At 38.7% G+C, this 20,525-nt stretch overlaps 1 protein-coding gene across 1 annotated transcript in view; it reads left to right on the top strand.

Annotated features, from left to right (window-relative positions):
- Positions 1 to 20,525, top strand: part of ANKFN1 (ankyrin repeat and fibronectin type III domain containing 1) — a 372,217-nt gene that overhangs the window by 243,434 nt on the left and 108,258 nt on the right. Inside the window, exons 6-7 of the mRNA XM_014790626.2 lie at positions 10,607 to 10,801; positions 12,893 to 13,006. Coding sequence (XP_014646112.2) covers positions 10,607 to 10,801; positions 12,893 to 13,006 — 309 coding nt within the window. The remainder of the gene's footprint in view (positions 1 to 10,606; positions 10,802 to 12,892; positions 13,007 to 20,525) is intronic.

The following is a 20,525-nucleotide window of genomic DNA, read 5'->3' as shown; positions in this document are numbered from 1 at the left end:
ACTTACCTGAGAGGCTATGAAGAATTCTGCATTTTCCGTGAAACCAGTAGGACTCTCAATCTCCCCAGGCCCCCTTGTGCATAATTAAATCTCCATAAAAGAACGCAAGTACTAAATATCTATTTAAACCAAAAGCAAATTCATTCCAAAGATCTCTGTTTTTTCTCATTCTCTCCAGGATGATAACCACAATTATCATCACAAAGTTGTAAAGGATGGTAAGAGATAAATCCAAGTTTTTGCCTCCAGGAAATATGACACCTAAGTCACCTTGGCCACCCAAGAAGTCAGAGATAGTACCATGTATAGACTCCAGTATGTGTAAAAATGGCAAAGGAATATTGATTGGGTACCTATGAAGTCTCCACATACATTATCTCTGGTTTTCACACTAGCCCTTCAGGATGATATCATTAACTCCATTTTGAAGAAGAAGACTTTTCAATTCTGACAGGTTAATCAGATTGATTAATGACTAATCAAAGGTCACACATCTAGCAAATGAATAGGGATGTCAAGGACTAAAGCCCAAGTCTGTGGGACACCAATGCCTGGGATCCTTCTGTGCAAACTTACTACCTTTCCAAACAACCAATATGGAGAGCTGTGGCCACTGGGCCCCTGAATCTTTCCCTTTGTGCTGTTTGCTAAAATCCTATGGTGTCTTTCTTTGTTCTGTTCTATGCACTAAGGTGCCATTCCCATTGGAGAGAGGCAGGATAGAAAAATACAATCTGTTTTCAGAAATTTTTAATTTACTTTATATATCAAGTACAAAAGAAATAGAATTACTTCTGTGCATGAGTATGAGCCAGCCCATGAGAAGAAGCACAGTCTTTCAGCCAGAACCAGATAAGCAAACACCTGCTGCAAATTGTTCCCCAGAAGCTGCAGAAGCAGGATATAAGAGAAGAAAAATAACAATGAGGCCTTAAGTTCTTAGAATGTTTTACACATTGCAAAAATGCTTTTGCTTGCATTATCTCATTTGATCCTCACAAGTGGCTTGAGATAGGAGTTAGTATCCTCATTTTGATGAATGAGGAAACTGGAATAAGAAAAGTCAAATAATTCATCAAATGGTACAAAGCTAGTAAGTAGTGGAGCCATGATTTGAATCCAGATCTTCTGTATTAAGTGCTTTGGTATTTGTGGAAAAGCATTAGCACACTCACTATCACACCATAGATGTTCAATTCCTTCCTTCCCTGACTCTCCATCTGTTCCTCTTCTAATGCCTGTCAAATACTTCAAAGCAGAGTGCAGGGCTTCTAAGAGGGCTTCTCACCTGTCTTCCCTTCCCCAGCATATTAGCTTCTGAAAACTAGTCCAATACTCTTTCCTCTGTGCCAACCGGATTCCAACACAACTCAGAAGGAAGTTCTCTATAATTCTCATTTCATAACAGGAATCACAAAGGCACAGAAGAGTTTCAAGACTTAACTCGCAAACCTGTTTTCCAGTCTTTAGCCCCTCAATCATATAGCTACATGGCAGTGGTCTTGATAAACGTGGCTTGAAACTCAACCATACACATTTCCTTATTCATAGGGAAAGTCCCAGACGTGGCCACCCAAACTTGCACATTGCCCCAAGATTAAATATATACAGAACCCCAGCCTGCTCATTAGATGAATTTAGTATCTTTATTAGGTGAATTTTTTCTGTTTTTCCCACCTTTAGGCAAGCAGCACAAAGTAATAATACTCATTCCTTCTAGAAGAAAACATCAGCCATTATTAAAGTAGAATCCCAAGTACTTCCTCTCAGACTGGTGTTCCGAGCTCAGGAAACAGGCACAGAATCTGAAAGGACTAGATCTAGGAAAGCTAATGTACAGAGGCATCTCAGGACCCCTGGGGGCTATGCCTTTGATTGTTTCATCCATTCAGTATCCCAGTCACCATGACTCATGCTCAATTGAACAACTGCTATCTAAGAAAGACTTGTCTCTGTACATGGAAGTCTCCAGTCATAAACCCCTCTCTTATTCTGACTAACTCATATCTTGCCCCCACCCTCAAATCACAGTTCAACAGTCTCCAGGAGGAATTTGCTGAATCATCAACGAGGGCCTTGCCTTTCTGAGGCTGCTATCTATTTGGCATCATTTAGGCCCTGTAAACAGTAATCATGAAGAAACTAGTTCTTTTTGGATGCCTACCATGTGCAAATCTGGTCACTCACATGGATATTGTCTTATCTTCTGACCCTAGTAGCTGGCACATAGTAGGTACTCAGAAATTTTCAGTTGAAATTTTAAGCCCTGTCTTATGTTTCTAGGACTCACAGGCATCAAATTTTAGCACATATACACACACATAAATTATGTGTGTAGCACAGGTAGACACATCCACACACACGTGTGCACTCGCACACAATGTATGGAAAAAACCTTTAAGTCTTCCAGTAATTTATCCTGTGGGGTACCTTTTGTTGTTGTTGTTATTGTTGTTTTCCAGGCACTGTTGTAGAATTTGGTTGTTGCCATAGTCCAGTTGTTTTTATTTTCACACTGTTTAACAATACGGACCAGTAAGAATGGAGGAATGCTTCTCATTTTTAGTCTTTCTGCCCTTTCCTGTAGCTGCATGCTCCCTTTTCTCCAGACCCTCTCCTCTCTCTCCGCATTTCTTTGTGAACTCCTCTCTCTCACTTGTTCTTGGATACTGCCTGTGGAACTAGGAAATGTCACCCAGAATTAGTTATGTTCAGTTACTTCACAAAGTACGATTGCAGAGTAGCTGTCATCCAAGTATGGTGCAGACACCAATGTTACAATTTTGGCAGACTTTTCAGGATGCACCACTAGTTTCTGCAGCAGTTGAGGGTTTGTGTAAGTGCTGAGACTGGTTCAGGGCACGTCTAAGAGGTGTGACTATAAACTAATGAGGCTAGCTTTATGTAAACAAACACAGCAGAAAGTCTACAATCCAAACGAATGTTATCCTTTAACATAGTCCTCATGGGAGACCCCACACTTGCTCCAACAGTGCTGCCATTGCTCTAAACACTTTTGGATTTGTCCTCAGAGCCAGTTTATGAGAAAATCTGACTCGTTGCTTAGAGTCACACCTGATTTTTGTTCCAAAACAGCATTACCCAGCGTCATCACCCTCCATGTTCACCAGACTGGGCTTTAAATGATTTAGAGAGGTTTCCTGAAATCAAATCCACCCTCAAAGGACAAAGATTTGCAACCATTAAGAATATAGAAAGAACGAACCTTAGGTAGGTCTCTAAAATGAGTCCCCAGATATTTTTATCTGCTTCATTAAAATAGGTGTACAGATCCTCACCCTGACTCACAAACCTGTTCCTCAAACCTCATCTCATTCTGCTCACCCCTCACCCATGATACGCCAGCCCCACCAGCCTCCCTTCTCTCCCTTGAACACCCCACACTATCCTACCAGAGGGCCTTTATACTAACTGTTCCCTATGCTTGGAATGCTTGAATGCTTTTAATCTTGATCATTATATGGCCAACTCCTTACTAACATTTCAGCTTAAATGTCACATCTTCAAGAGTGGCTTTCTCTGGCCACCAAGTCCAAAGTCTAAAGTCACTTTCTAATCACATCACGTTATTTTAATTTTCTGCGTAGCACTTATCACTATACATTTTTCTCAGTGTTTTCATTTGCTTATTTTCTGTCTCCCCTGCATTAGAATGTAAACTCTGTAAGAGCAGAACTTGTCTGTCTTATTCTCATCACCATATCTCCAGCAAACAGTAGGCACTCAATAAATATGTGTTTAGTTGAATTGAATGACTCCCAAGGTTTTCTTTTTAAGGATGTGAATATATTATTTATTTCGACAGGAATGATTTTACTTAATATCATTTCATTGATCTTTTTTTATGTTTCCAAGTAATTATTTTGATATCAGGCATCCACAGCCTAAATTTCAGTCACCTCCTCTTCAAGAGTTGATAGCTGTCTTTTCATTCTTTTGTTTGTAACTTTTATATATATATGCAAGACAGAATATATTCTTCTTGTCAAAAATTAAAACACTATAGGTAAAGTTAAAAGATACCTTTGACAGCCCACCCAACACATACATGTGCACGTGCACACACTCACAATCTAGGTTACTGTCCCTAAATTTCCCCCAACGTAACCATTGCAATTGTCTTAAGGCTTGACTGAGCTAGAGAATCCACTTCCAAGCTTACTCAGAGTACTGATGGCAAAGGACCTGTGTTCCCTCCTGCATAAGCCTCTTCATAGGGCTGCTCCCTGACATGGCAGTTGGCTTAACCCAGAGCAAATGAGAGAGACCAACCAAGATTGAAGCAACAGTGTCTTTTTAACCTAACCTCAGAAATTACATGTTATTATTTTCTGCTGAATCTTGTTAATTACACAGACCAACCTTGGTACAGTATATGAGGGTGTGAATACCAGGAGACAGAGATCACTGGGGGACCTCTTGAAGGCTGGCTACTCCACTACCTATCTAGCACTGTTGAGAATTAAATGTAATAATAGGTTTAAAACATTTCCCTGGTACCTTGTAAATGGTCAAAAAAATTGTTAGCCAATATAATTCTCAAAAACAAAATAAAACAACCCAAAAGTTTCTAGTAAATAATTTAAATATCTTACCCATCTGTTGTATAGTTTGTGTTGCAAAAACCCCACCCAATACAAGCACTTTTTCAAGTTTGTAGAACTTTTTTGTTCTAAAACTACACTATCCAACACAGGAACTACTAGCCACATATGACTAGTGAGTACCTGAAATGTGTCTAGTCCAAATCAAAATATGTTCTAAATGTAAAATTTACACTGAATTTTGGAGGTTTAGTACAAAAAAAAAAGAATATAAAATGTCTCAATAACTTTTATATTGATTACATGTTGAAATGATAATATTTTGGATCTACTGAGTTAACTAAAATATATTAAAATTAATTTCACCTATTTCTTTTTGCTTTTTTAATGTCACTACTAGGAAATTTTAAATGATGTGGCTCAGACTATATTTCTACTGGACAGCACTGAGAATATTAGCAGAAGATATGGTTATCTTGTTTCATACTTAAGCTCCCTATGACATCACTTGGTGATCTGCTTTGGATTTTCTAAATAATTTCCTCAAGTGTTTTGTGTGTTTGTTTTAGAGAAGATGTCCATTTGCCCCTTGGACTTTGGGAGACATGGACAGGAAGTCTCTCTCTCTGTTATTGGCTCCGGCTTCTTAAAGAACCACAGTTACAACCTAAACTATATAATATGGACTTTTTGAATCCACGTTCTCCTGGGAAGTAGCAGGGAAGAACATGCCACAGCCCCATATCCATGGTGTAATGAGTTCTAGGAGAAGAAAGTTCCACAATAATTAAAATGAAACATTTAATCTCCAAATCTCTAAAACCTTTTTGGAACCACACTCTCAAAGTCCTTGGGAAAACCTAAAAATAAGAAAACAGGTTGAAACCTAAGTGAAGCCAAAGTGAATTTTGAGTCCTGAACCTTAGCAAGACAGGTAAATTGAAACTTATGTTTTAAGTTTTTCTGGTATCAGAGTTTCTGAATTAAACAACATTTAATTATTGGAATGCTTCTATATTATTTCTTTTGACATTCCTATCTGAATATAAGTCAATTGTGAGGTTGTTAGAAGGTTGTCACTTAGGATCAGCAAAGATAAATTTTATTAACTGCTATTCTTGTTTGCCCAGAGGATATTGGCTTACAATGCAAGGTTTATACCTAAGTGACTTTGTTTTCTTCTTTGAAATGACAGATAGGGTTGAAATTGACACCATTTAGTATATATTTCTGAATGGTAGCTGGAACAGAAAATTTTTATCTGGGGCAAGAGATTTTTTTTTTTTTTTGATGGAAGAACATAGAGCTATTTTATAAAAACAGGTAATTGATTTATTTGTGTGTGTCTCTAAAAAATATAACATAGACCAATGGGTGTAATAATAATAATATAAACCTCCACTAATTGAGAACCATCTACGTAAAGATTATCACTAACTTATCACAACTTATGAGATGGGTGCTATCATTATGCCACTTTTACAGATAAGACAGTTGAGCTTGAAATGGCAGTGTAACCGGTTAGGGTCACACATTCAAAGGGGGCAATGCTTGATCTATAGGACCCCACAGCCCTTTTACCATCTTGCCTCCCCTTTGGAAATAACAGGAAAGCAGATTTCAGCTCAGGATAAGGAAACTTTTTTAAATTAAATTAAACTCTTTTAAATTAACATTAAAAGTGAAAATGGACTAGGCTTCCTTGGTGAGTAGTGAGTTCCTATCATGGAGGAAATCATTACAGGACCCGGTACCATAAGAAGAGGCACTTAAGGCTGGTTGTAAGGATCCTTCTAACACTGAGATTAAATGATTGTCTTAGTACCTTGTTTTCCTCAGCAATTAAAAATAAGGAAAATGCTGATAATAATAGAAAAGTTGTTGCTAAATTGCAAAATGGCATATCATTAGTAATGGGCAAATGTGTTCATTTTCTTCAAGCAAGCCAAAGAATTGTTCCCTAAAAGCCTCAGTTAAAAATTGAAATTAGTTTCATTTTACCCTCATTATATTTTCAAGCTTTAGGCAATTACCAACCTGGCCCAAATTCACCAATTGTAGGGCAAGGCTGAAATTAAGAAATAGTAAGGCAAGGAAGTAGTTGTTGATCCGTAGATTAGATTCTGATGGTGAAGAAAATCCACTCAGTCTGATCATTATTTATCTCAGAATTTAAACAGTAACTGTAATTGTATTCTTTGAACACCAAGTTCCTGCTCCTCCCCCTGCTCCCCCCCTGTAGTTAATTAGCTGGGCAGGTCTTATAACAAATACCCACTCAGAAACACTGGGTGGTAGAAATGCTGTTGATAATTAAACACCACAATAGCACGGAGCCTATTTCAGGAGCCCGCCGAGTCGTCTTGCCCCAGCCGGACTGCTCACCACTCACTCACAGACCCTCTATTGTGCTGGCTGTGGCTGCTCCAAGGGATAGTTGCTTGGCTGGAGAAGGGATAATTGCATTAAGAGAGAAAAGACCAAACCTTGCAAACAGATCCAGGAGTTCTGGACTCAAGGGGAAAATAACCAGAGGGTGGAAGTGAAAAGGGAATGGATCCAAGAATAAGAGAAGTAGATGGGCAGGAAAATCAACCATAAAATAGACATAGCCTTTCTAGTTTCTATATCCAACCAACCAACCAACCAACCAACCAAAATGAGTTCGCCAATCTTATGCCAAATAGATAGCCATTAGAAAACTACAATACATAAATAATAGGTTCATTTACATTACCATTTGGTTTAGAGGAAGTCGCTGAGTTTTTAACATTTTTAAGAAAATCTTGGATAATCATCCCACCTCCCTCCGTCTCAGTTTCTTCATCTTTAAAATAAGCGGTTGAAAAGCTTCTCATCCTGGGGTGGCAAAAATAGGAATGGGATGCCCAGCACAATTTTCAAGGCGTCAAAAACCCTAACCTCTCACACCATTATTCAAGATAAAACTACACAGTCTAACATAATTATCATATTTACTTGCTTTGGCTTAAAATATATTAACCCAGTTTGTTAGATTGATTATCTCATACTGAACAGACACTTCTATTGGCAGTTGTATACGTCATTAATAATGAGAAAAATGATTACTTTATAGGTCAGCTGATTTGGTAGTCAATAAAGAAAATCTTTCAAAAGAGAGTATTTTACTAAGCTATTAAAAAATCCATAGAAAAAAATAATAAAAGGTTTGCTTGGTGAAATGGTTGGAAACCACTGGCTCAGTCTGTGCCCCTCCACTTCGTGCATGGAATTACCTCTAACAACAGAGGCAAGTGAGTATATTCCCAGGGGTACCTTGGGACTTAGCCTGGGGGGGAAAAAAAAGGAGAGATTTCTATAAAGTTTCCCGTTTTTTTAAGTCCTCATTTTTGGGGAAAATTTTCCATTCTCCTCCATAATAGAAGTGTTCATTTTAATTTCTAAATAGTGTGCTTTCACACAATCTGCATGGAAAATTTGATGCTCCAGGAAGATGCCCATATTCATTCTGTGCCTTCAGAGACCCCCACTGTACCCCCACCACCCCCCACCCCGACACTGTATTATGTTGGAGTTTAGGTATCCCAGTTTGTGAAGCACAGGGATCTAGATGATCTTGGAAAATTCACTTGGCTATAAAATTGTATGGATCTTCCTTGTTAGTCTATGAAGAGGCAAAATGCTTTACGTTGAAGATGCAGAATTCCTTTACACTACAACTCAAATAGCATCAAGTCTACAGCATAGGAGGAAAGGGCAAGTCTAGAAACAAAGTGTGTTGTGCTAGGGAAAGCAGGAAAAATGTCAGGGGGAGCTCAAGAGAAGCTGTCCATCTGAAATGCCACCTGGAATTCACACCAGTAATAACTATTGTGGATATAAAAATTAATAGGGGGGATTTCATAGTATTAGAAAAATTTATTTTTATAAATCATGTGTCTATCACCCAAGTGTTGACGCATGCATGCAATTCAAACATCAGGCTTACAATAAAAAGCTCACTGAATGACTTAGCAAGGACAATTCCCCCATTTTCTCTATAATTTGGAGTGGAAGGAGGGGGGAGTGGGTAGAGGGTGCAGTTACTGGGTCAATTAATCAACCTGAAAACTGTGACACAAACTCTGACGCCTAACCTATGTCTAAAAATACACAAATGTATACGAATTTGTTTTAAACTGTCAATGCCTATATTTAGGACCTTCCCAGCAAGGCTATAATGAGACTGTGTTTGAGGGCTTCAGTCATAGCAGACTCTACCATTAATCTGAAGTTAGTTAAATTAACAGCATTTAGTACTGACTTGTCAATCTCACTGCTCCAGGAAATTGCACCTTGAGGCTACTAATATTGCCAATTTTTCCACTGGAGTATGCGCCCGCGTGTGTGTATGCGTATTTTTTTTCTCCAGAACCTCCATGTTCATACACCATCATTGCTTCCCTATGTCCACAGCACTTATATTATCATTTATTCTGGCCTCCTTTAGCCTTCCCGGGGGATTCTGCATAGTGTAGCTGCTCAGTGAAAGAGTTTTTTAGCTTTATATTTATTTGTTTATTTTTCTGTCATGGCTCATGACTGAGGCTTTAAAAAAAAAGTGTGACAGTATTTAGAGTACATGATTGACTGCTACAGCAACATTCATTAACCATGACAAATCTGCAGCAAAACACAGTCCTGAGTGTTCTAAACAGCAACTTTAAAAAGAAAGAAGAAATAAAGAAAAAGAAAAAAGACTCAACTAATTTTTCATTGACCTCATCTGTAAATAAATTTAAACTGATGGTAAGCAGGGGCAATAATAAATTAGTACTCATTTCCTGTAATTAACGCAAACATGCCTATGAACACAGAGAATATGAATATATAACCACCTAATTTCCATATCAAAATATACCTAACAACTTTTCACTTCAGTTATCTTCATATTTTCCCCCTTAATTAGAAGAATGAAATGGCTGGATTTCTTTCCCACCCACCAGAGGGAAATATCATTTTGGTCACAGAGAGTGTCCAACACGTGTCAGTGACAGATTTGCAAAGGCTATCTTCTCCTCTTTATCACTAACCAGGAAGGGCTCCACCAAAGTGACCAACTGACCTCGTAGGCAGGCCCTCACATGCGTGATAGCCACGAGTAAACCGCAAGCAGCAGCCTCCCAACCTGACACAAGAATGTGAAACGTTCTATCATTGACACAAACGCTCACTCACACAAGGGCGAGCTAGGTAAACAACATGATGTAAATCAAGTAAAGACTATCACGCATTGAGTAAAACAGAAACATCAAGCTGTATAACCTCTCTCAGCAAGAGGAGCTAGTACAACTTGCTCTCCAGGGCATGGGCATCTCTGGAGACCATTCCCACCATCAGACCACAATCAAAGAGCAAACTGATCAAAGATCAACGTCTCATCACACCCATGTCATCCAGCCATCAGAACTTACTACCTCTACTGTGGCAGCAGTAGTGGAACACTTTGTTAGCAATAAATAAACTGATTAATAAAAACAAAATTATGCCACTAAGACATACATACAAAAACCTCTATGAGCTGGGCAAAATGTGATAAGAGCAGAATATCTGATTCAGGTTCTACCAAAAAAAAGAAAAAATGACCAAACAACTTTGGCAGAATGCAACTTGCCTCATGGATATCTTTCCCTAGGGCCTTTCTAGCCCTACAGAGCTTTTGGCTCTAAGTGTTGTCCCTCTAACGACCATGGAAACAAACGTGTGCAATCTGGATTAGAAGTGGTCCTCATGGGTACTTGATAGTGGCATTCTAATTGACTGTGCTAAGCAGCTATTTGGGGTGCATGTGACAAGAAGGCCAAAGGGCAATAGGAGTATCTTAATTGATGGATTTACCATTTCATCTAGTCATAAATGTCACTAATTAGACCTTATTGTAACAAGATAGTTAATAAAGAACATAGATCCCACTTTCCCCAGGCATTTTTAAAAACCCATAGTAGACTCTTAGATATCCCGCCAATGAAGCAGCATTACCCCAGAAAGAAAAAGGAGTCACCCCATTTCTATCCCTTCAGTTGTCAATCTGGAAAGCCGAGCAATGCACCTCAACACGCTGGTGCAAGAAGCCCAGGAAAGGGTGAGTGAACTGTCTGCTCAGGTGGAGAATGAAGGATTCAGTCTGGACAACACAGAGAAAGAGAAACAGCTGAAAGCTTGGGAGTGGAGGTACCGGCTCTACAAACGCATGAAAACGGGCTTCGAACATGCCAGTGAGTATAAGCAGAGGACTTCTACATTTAACTAGAAGCCAGGTTGGTTTGAGGCAGGCCTTCTTTTACTGATTTTTTGCAACTCTACAGGGTCATGGATGGCCGTTGTCAGCCTATTTGGAGCAAGGATTCTGGGAGACTGTAAAAGGATCTTTTGTCTTGCTTGATTTTCTGGCTCCTGATAGTTTCTCTGAGCACAGCCATGAGGCTTCAGTGCTGCTGGCCTCCCTCCACCATGTCACACTCATCTAGCACTTTACACCCGATATGCCCTAATGCCTAATGACCTGAATGGTCTGATGCCCTAACTGGCTATATTTTGGGATGTGGAGGTGGAAAAATATTTGTTTGCCTATTTGTCCAGTTTCTGCTTCAAGCCCAAGTTTAAGTTGTTTTCAACTCTCTACTGCATTTTTTTATACAGAGCTTATATAAACTGACCGTCAGTTAATAAAGGCAACAGAGAAGGAGTCAGTCAACCCATGAATTATGCTCTTGTTTGCACTTCTATTCTCCTTACCAATTTTTTCTTTATTTTAAGCAAAGCTTTATTTCTGGATAATACTCATTAGCGCTGGAAGGTACCGCTTAGTGCAACCCCTAATATAAAAAATAGACAAAATTCAAACACTTGTGAAATATTAAAATCTTATTCCAAAGGGAGATCTTATTCAAACAACAACAAAAAATTAGGCTTGAAAATTTAAATATAAGGGAAAGATCAGTTCACTAGTTTGGAAATTATCTGCCTCTGTTTTGTGATATAGATAAAGACCAAAGGCAGTGAAAATCTTGTTTTCTAAAGTAGTACTGCATAGTAAGTACCAAATCTAGGCCTAATTCTTTCACTTGAAGCAAATAGCTTAAGCAACATTAATGAAAGGTTGCTTTCAAAATTAACAATCTCTTCAGCAATGCTGATACCTTTCTTTAAAGACATTCAGCAATTGTTTTAATAAATGCACTTACTATTGTCCCTCATTTAGGACAGATTAATACTAGAAGCAGTCATATTTTTAGACTTGATGCCATTTTTTTTGTAATTTTAAAAATTACAAAACACTTTCTGGGTGTTAATACCTAAAACCATTGAGTCCTTTAAATCAAGCCTGTTTTTTTGTGAGGAAGATCAGCCCTGAGCTAACATCCATGCCAATCCTCCTCTTTTTGCTGAGGAAGACCGGCCCTGAGCTAACATCTATTGTCAATCCTCCTCCCTTTTTTCTCCCCTTTCTCCCCAAAGCCCCAGTAGACAGTTGTATGTCATAGTTGCACATCCTTCTAGTTGCTGTATGTGGGATGCGGCCTCAGCATGGCCGGACAAGTGGTGCGTCGGTGCACGCCCGGGATCTGAACCCGGGCCGCCAGTAGTGGAGCGCACGCACTTAACCGGTAAGCCACGAGGCCGGCCCCCATTGAGTCCTTTATTGAGTCCTTTAAAACCTGAGGTTAGTGGGCATGATATTTGCCCATGAATTCTCTCAGAAAATACAGGTTGATGTAATAAAAGGCAGCATGAGAGCAAGGCGAGTTACCATTCTATACTGGGAAGAGCCCAGAAGCAGGCATCTGAAGCCATGGGCTTTCATCCTAGCTGTGTGTCTTCACTGTGTCCTTGAACGAGTAATTTGGCCTCTTTAGACTGCAGTTTCCTCATCCTAAAAGTGGGGATGCTATTACTTGCCCTTTCTACCCAACAGGCTTGCAAAAATGCTCCAATGAAATGTTTTACATACAAGTACTTTATGAAATGGAACGGTCTCTACCTACAACATTGGTTCCTGCTAACACTTTCTGGCCTCCCTTCCGCTAGTCCAGCCCAGTCTCCTGTTGTGTTTCCAGGATACCTTGGGAAGGTTTAACTGGTATTATTTACCCCTTCAGAAGATGTTCTAATGCTTAAATGAGACCACAATGGCAACAAATAAAGACTATTGAGACTTCTAATGAAAATGTTCAAAAGCAAAAGCTATTAGGCTCTACAAACAAATGCTTCCACAGTGTGTTTCAGAGTATCCTTTGAAGAGGCAGGAACATTGTTTGAAAAGGATTTGCTATGTTAAGATCCTTGTGTTTTTCCTTCTGTCCCAGGAGCCCCAGAGGTGCCAACCAATGCCTGTCTTATGGTAACCAGCAGCACATCACTCACTGTCAGCTTTCAAGAGCCTCTTAGTGTCAACGCAGCTGTCGTAACCAGATATAAAGGTACTGGGCTCCAGATACCTTTTCATCGCTCCTTCTTAAAAAACAGTCCATTGTCTGGAGATCAATTATGCATTTTTGTGTTTTTGTTTTTCCTGCCGATAAGATTTTTTTCATCCCATTCACTTTTGGAGTTGAAATATTTCCATAGGCACTCATGTACTGAGCAATAAGGTAACTAAGTCCAGAAATGATGAACCACAAGACCAGGCTGTCATTCCAAGCCCCTCAATTAATATTAATATTCCATTCCTGTTTGCAGAGGGCCTGCTCCATGCATAGCATAGGATTAGGAACAGGACTGAGTAGGACACACTGAAGATTAGGCTTGATCTAAGGAGCTTAGAGGCTGGGATACAGAACATACTAAATAGGGGGCATATAAATTGATAGCTGTAATAGCAGGTAACTAGGTTGAGGATTAAAAAAAAAAAACAGATAAAGTGCACTGGAGGTCAGAAAAGAAAGAGGGATGGTAAAATGATAGGATCAGAAAGGCCCCAGGGTGTAGGTGGCATTTGAGCCTGACTTTCAAGGATGGCTAGGATTTGAACCAGAAGATACTGGGAGGGAAGTAAACTCTATGTGGACAGAACAGTGAGCACAAGTATAAAAGCAAGGACATGCTGGGACGAGTAAGGAGAATAAGGGAACATGTACAAGGAATAGAAAATAGCGTGGCTCCATGGGAGGGAAGAGTTCATGAGATGGTGCAGTGAAATGTAGATTAGAGAGTGCAACTTGGGTCAGGAGGTAGGGGTAGAATGAGGCTTGAAATCAAGGTTAAGGGGTTTTGACTTTGATGAACTCTGCAGACCATCGAATATGACAGGGACAAGATCAGAGATAGACTTTTGAAAGATTAATTGGCAATACTGTGTATGATGTATTGGAAGAGATAGAGATTTAGAATAAGGAAATGAATTAGGAAGCTATCCAGGAGAGAGATCATGACAACCTGACCTGGCTGCCATAGCAGCACTGGGAAAGGAGAGAGAGAACCCAGAGGAGAAAGATATTATGGAGATATTATGATGATAACAGCCAAGGCTTACATAGTACCTACTATGTGCCAGGCACTGTTTAAAGCCTTTATATGTATTAACTCTATTTAATTTTCACAACAACTCTGTGAGGTACACTTCATTCTGATTCCCACTTTGCAGATAAGAAAACTGAGGCAGTGAGATTAAGGAACTTTCCTAAAGGCTCAGATCCAGAAGTATCATTTATGTTGACTCTTGAATAGCATGGACAAAAAAGGAAAAAAATCTATTTTCCTGTTTCATGAGGACATATGGAAATACCCTGATCAGTCCTAAAACCCAATAAAGTTCTCCAGGCAGATTCCAAGATGCCCAGCCACAAGGCAGAATTTCTGGGTTCAGGTCACTAACGCTCCCTTGGGCCACAAAAATGTCCAAGTAGTGTATGAGCTTCCCTTCTCCTTCCCAGGGCCGATCCCAGGAGATCTTCCTATGTCTGCAAACATTATTACTCTGCCCACAGGAATTTTCCAGGTAATTCTACTCTGTTTGTAATACCTTAGGTAAGACAGCATTGAATTGGTTATCACCTTGGGTTTTCTGTACCAATCTAAGAAAAGGCAGCCTTAGGGTATTAACAGCAGCAGATAAATGAAACCACCTAGAATGGCCTCCCACAGCCATCCTTTGATACAACTCTGATATTTTCTCTTGGTTGCCTCATCTGCCAAGACTTCCTGAAATTCAAAGTAAGTGTGTGCAGGCAATGTCAGACGTGGGCATTTTCCTCTCTTTCTACCTCTCTCTAGCTCAGGGTTTTGATGAAGGGTTTCATCAATGCTGTCCAACTTGACATTTTCTTTTTACATTTGATTAGTGAGCTACCAGGAGCTAATTTATCCAGACTGTCAGCTATTTAATACTTGTCCATAATGCCAGCAAATTCTATCAGCATTCACATATTAACACGTCTCATCTCAGGAGACTTGCATTTGGGTGAGGTTGAAATGAAAGGTCACAAGTGGGTTTTGTTAGTGACTGGAGAGGATTAATTAAGCATTATAAATAGAACTGTCTGTTGCATTATGGAGTAGGTTTCCTTGCGTTAATTTATAAGGTCATAAATTGAATCCTTAACCTGACCACTCTCAAGGGTTATTTAAAACAGCTGGCAGCCTACTGTACCCAGAGACAGCAGGACAGTTTTTAATTCAGGGTTAAAGTAATTATTTAATTATGGAAATACTAGCAAAATTACCCTGAGACAAGGCTAATTATTTTGTTTGCTTTAAAAAAGAAGAAGAAACAATTGAGAAATCCACAGAATGAAATGGCAATTATCTAATTGGTTAGAGGGAAGGCTTAACCCTGCAGTATTTAAGATTTGGCAAAAACATCTCACAATGCTGTCCAGAATTTCTGGGTTCAGCAAAACCTCAAGCCTATTTTGACAACTAGATGTTTTCCTCATTCGTGCTTAAGCCAGTGTTTGAAGAAAATCTAAATCCTTCTGTGTCTCACTTGCTTACACTCAACTCATCAACATGTTTTTCTAAGAGTTCATTGATAGCCAGAAATCTTTTAAGAGTATCTCTTTATAAGCCTTCTTCAGACTCTGGGGGCCATGCTCTAGGCCAATTGCCATCACAACCTGGAGACTGAAAGTGTCCATTTCAGCTTAAAACCCAGGAAACAGTTTTGAGCGAGACCCGCTGAATTTTTCTGCCTGCAGCTCCCCTGAATGCCAGAATATGGGGCTAAGAGAGCTACTATCTCTTTGTAGGTGTTTTCTCCTTGGATTCAAAGAGGCTTGCATTCTTTGGTCCCACCTCACTAATTTTCATGACTTACGGAGCAAAACGAGGTATTTCGGATGCTTTGGACAATTGCCGGACCTTTATTCCACATTTTCTCCTCACTGCCTTGGGTAACCTGCCTGGAGCTCCCATTTGCAGAGGATATGTCATTTCTCTGCAGTCCCAAAGCAGAAAATATTTTCAAAGGTGATTTTGCTGCTCTTTGCAGGCTTGGGGGTGGATAGGAAGGTATCCTCTAACAGGTGTAATGCAGCATCTGTTTTCCATCCACAGGATGAATTATTTTCTGGCTCTTTTAAAAAAGCGAGCCTTGAAGTGGTCACACTTTGGGCTTTGCCAATTACAAGATGCTGCAGGGGCCTGCCCTGCGTCGCAAGCGGTTAAGTGCACGCGCTCCGCTTCAGCGGCCTGGGGTTTGCAGGTTCAGATCCCAGGTGCGCACCGACGCACCGCTTGTCAAGCCATGCTGTGGCAGTGTCCCATATAAAATAGAGAAAGATGGACATGGATGTTAGCCCAGGGCCAATCTTCCTCAAGAAAAAAGGGGAGGATTGGCATCGGATGTTAGCTCAGGGCTAGTCCTCCTCACAGAAAAATAAAAATTAAAAAAAAAGATGCTGCAGTAGTGGCTTCAGTGCGTGTGGGAGGTACCCTGGTTTGGATTGTGCCCTTCCCCACCTCTCTTCCCACCTTGTTCCCTAATAGATTAGAAACCGGCACCCTAATTCCTCCTTGGAAAGGCTTGTAATAGTAAATTGTTTAACTGCTCTTCATTTGATGGCTTTTAAAAATTAAAAATAAAAAAGGATTTTTCCTTGCAGAGATTGCCAAGACCTTTCAGGAGCTGGTAGTGTATCTGCTTTTGCAAAGAACAGGCTGGTGCTTCTGCCAACCATCACCTCCAGTTTCTTTCTCAGAAGGGGAGGAAGCCAAAGAATTCCAGGGAGATGTCTAGCGGCATTGTAGCCCCGCCTAGGGAGGAGAGTCCTCCATTTGCACATTAAAACCCTCAGGGTCAATATAGTGTGAACTTGATCACTTGGGCTATCTTTTCACAAGACTTAAAAACCTGACTTCATGGGGCCTGGGTGCATATTACTTAGTAATTTGTATTATTTTTACCCCTCTTATTATTTATTTCCTCCTACATCTTGTAGCTGGAAAGATATTTGTCTACCAAGAAAAATGCATTGTATTAGGGAATGTAATTATTTTCCACATTTAATTAATTGAAGAATTAATCTGATCATAAGCATGAGATGGCTACCCTCATTACTAGATTGAAGTAATATAATTCCATGAAACAAAAAGATTTGTAACAGGAGTGAAGCCAAAAGTTTGCAGATGAGAGCAACTAGAAGAGGCAGAAGGTGTTATGTCCAGAGGATATGAAACTCAGTGGATTAACATTTTTTGCATGCAAGTGACAATGTGGAAGCGAGTTGAGTGACTAAAGGTATGATGGGGATAAACAGCAGGTCCAGTGAGAGAGAATGGCAGTACTATTCAAGAGTCATTTCTTCTAAGCTGCGACAGCCTTTGTATCCTCAGCCTCTTTGAGTCCTCCACTAGCTGCTGAGTGTTCAGGATCCAGTCAGTTTACTCTTCAACTGTCTTGTGAACCACCTTAAAACCCTTCTCCAATAAGACATGTTCTAAAGCACAGCCTTTTTGCATTTTCTTCGCTTAGAAAATTTTTAACCCTCAAACAATACAGTACAGGATTATCATAAAAGACAAAATTGAGATTTACCCTTCCCTCAGTGTCACATCCCTATCGCCAAGTTAATTTCTGTTATGAGTTTAACATATGTCCTTACAAATCCTTTCCTGATGTACACATACAAGTTTCCCCTGCTATATAGCAGTAGAGCATTCCTATGAAAGCTTTGGTAAGCTGAAATGGCATAAAGGGAAGAAGCAATTACCATTAATTTACATGGAAAAATTTTTTGAGCATTTCCAGACCCCAAAAATAACTTACCAAATCATACCAAATAACACATAAAACCTAAAATAACACTAATGTATAGTAAAAGCAGGAATGATATGATAAATACACAGCCTATATAAAGTAGAAATAATGTATGTACAGTGTAGTTTCACTTACCAGAATGAGGAAGACAGCGAGCACACTGGAAGGCTGAGAGGTGGTGGTGGTGGTGATGACAGGGTGTTAGACTGAGTCCTCGGAGGTTGGGGTGGTGGGAGGTACAGGAGACTGGGGTGTAGGAGAGAGATGTTAACATCTCATCATTGTCTGAATCCATCAGGGCAGGCAGGTCACTAAAGTCTAAACTTCTATGTCTGTCTGCCTCAATGTCGAAGGTCAGGGTTCATCGTCTGTTGTGGCTGATGTGGAAGGCTTAAAATACGACAGTAGGCTTGACTGCTTAGCCTCTATAGCAGCTCACCGCAAAACTAATGCTGAACACTATTTTCCCTTTTTGTCCTTTTTCGTAAAAGCAAAAATCCTCCTCAGATTTCTTTCCATTGGTGAAAACAGGTACTAATGTACATATTTCATAAAAGCAAACTGGCGTAAAGCAAACTTCTGAATAGTGGGGGAAACCTGTATGTGTATATACACACAGATGTATAGTTTTATTTGTGTGCTCTAATATAAATATTATCACACTATTTATCTAATCCTATCCCTAGATTTTTTTTTCAATTCAGCAATATATTATATACATCTTTCCATGTCAGTGTGTTTGGATCTTCACTCTTTTAATAGTTGTATAGTATTCCTATTCCCCAGCTAGAGGTGCCATAATTTATTTAATCATTCTCCCACTGATGGACATAGGTTGTTTCAGTTTTTTCCCTACTATATAATGTTGCAATCCTGGTATGTGTCTCTATTTTACCTGTGAGAATATTTTGTTAAAGGATTGTTAACTAGAAACAGAAAGGTTTGTGCATTCATACACTCTGTCTCACTGATCTGTTTACACCTGTGCTAATCCCATGTAGTAACTTCATAGTTTATTTTAACACCTGGTAGGGCAAGTCCCTCCCTGTGGTAACCTTTTACAAAATATCTCAGTTATTTGCACACATGTTCTCTTCCAAAAAATTTTTACAATTGGCTTGTCAATTTTAATGTTTAAAATGTTATTGGGCTAGCATCGTATTCCAAAATTAATATGGGGAGACGTCCCATCTATGACATGTCTTCCTAATCAAGTTGAATTTTATACAGTCAGGAGAGTTCAATAATTTTCTTTATATGAGTCTTCTACACTTTCTGTTAAGGTTCATGCTGGATATATTTTATAGTTTTTGTGACTATTATGAATGAACTCTCTTTTATTCTCTAATTGGCTATTGTTGGACAGTAGAAGAGTTATTGCTAATTTAAAAAGAAAATCTTTAGTTGGCTGCTCTACTGAACTCTCTTAGTAACAGCTTTTTTTTCAGTAGATTGTCTTGCATTTCATGAATTTTTTTTCATATCGTCTTCAAGGAAGACTCATTTTGTTCCTTCCTTTCTAATACTTTTCATTCTTTTTCAGATCTTACTTCATTAACTAGAATTCACAGCAATTGTGAATAGTAACTGGGATAGTATGTATTCTCTCTCTTACCTGCTTTTGTCAACATGCATCTAATTTTTACCATTAAGTATGATGTCTACTGTAGTTTTATGGTAGATATCTTCTACCAAATTAAGGAAGTTTCATTTGGATTATGTTTATTGATACAGTGTTGAACACAATTTTTAAATCTCCTCTGTGATTATAATCCCTCTAGTATTTCAAAAGTCACATATTTGTGCCCTTCTTTTAGAATTATTGGACATTTCTCTATTTTATTTTGTTTGAAGAATTAAAATTTTTGATTCACAAAACCCATTTCTTGCTTATTTTCTATTTTATTAATTTCTCGCTTTAGCTTTGCCAATTCCTACTACTTTCTGTGGGTTTACTTTATTGTTTCTTTCCTAGTTTTGTTTTTTTATTTGAAAACAGTTTACTTGTTCCTATATTTTGCTTGTTTTCTAATCCATGGATTTAGGACATGTTTTCCCCCGACTAATGTTTTGTCCATATCCAAAAAGCTTAAAATGTTGTATTATAAGTATCATTTGTTTATAAATAATTTGTAATTTGTTTTAGTTCCACTTTAACCGGAGATTTCAGTTGAGTCATTTTAGACTTCTGAGTCTCTATTTTTTTTTTTGCTGTTTTTACTGTCAATTTCTAATTTTATTATATCATAATAAGAAATTTTTTAAATGTAGACTGTATCCTGTTGAGATTTTTTAAAATTCTTACTTGTGGCTAACCAATGAATCAGTTGTATATGTACCATACTTGGTGTTTGAAAAGAATGTGTTTGAAACTCTATTGGGTATAAAGTGTGAATGTGTGTGTTGTTTAAATTCCTGTTTTTTTCTAAAGTATTTGTCCCTTTGATCTTTGATCTCTGAGAAGCTACTTTGTCTTGCTTAATACTGTTTGCCTCAGTTTCTATTTTGTTTGTAATTAACATTGCTTTCTGTTTCCATTTGCCTGCTGTCTTTTCTATCTTTTTACTTTCATCCTTTCCATGACATTTGAAATACATTCGTCTCTTGTAATGAGTATAAGTATAGTTAAATTTATTTACTCAGTCTGAGAGTCTGTCTCTTTTTACATACACTTTTTAATTTTTTTTGTACAAAGTGATATAAGAATGAGATTAAAAAACAAATTTGTACTCAAAGGCTTATAA

The sequence above is a fragment of the Ceratotherium simum genome, chromosome 16 (genome assembly GCF_057802395.1).
Source record: "Ceratotherium simum simum isolate JZ-2026a chromosome 16, ASM5780239v1, whole genome shotgun sequence".
Taxonomy (NCBI): Eukaryota; Metazoa; Chordata; class Mammalia; order Perissodactyla; family Rhinocerotidae; genus Ceratotherium; species Ceratotherium simum.
Note: the sequence above shows the minus strand (reverse complement) of the source record. Positions and strands in the feature narration are given on the sequence as shown.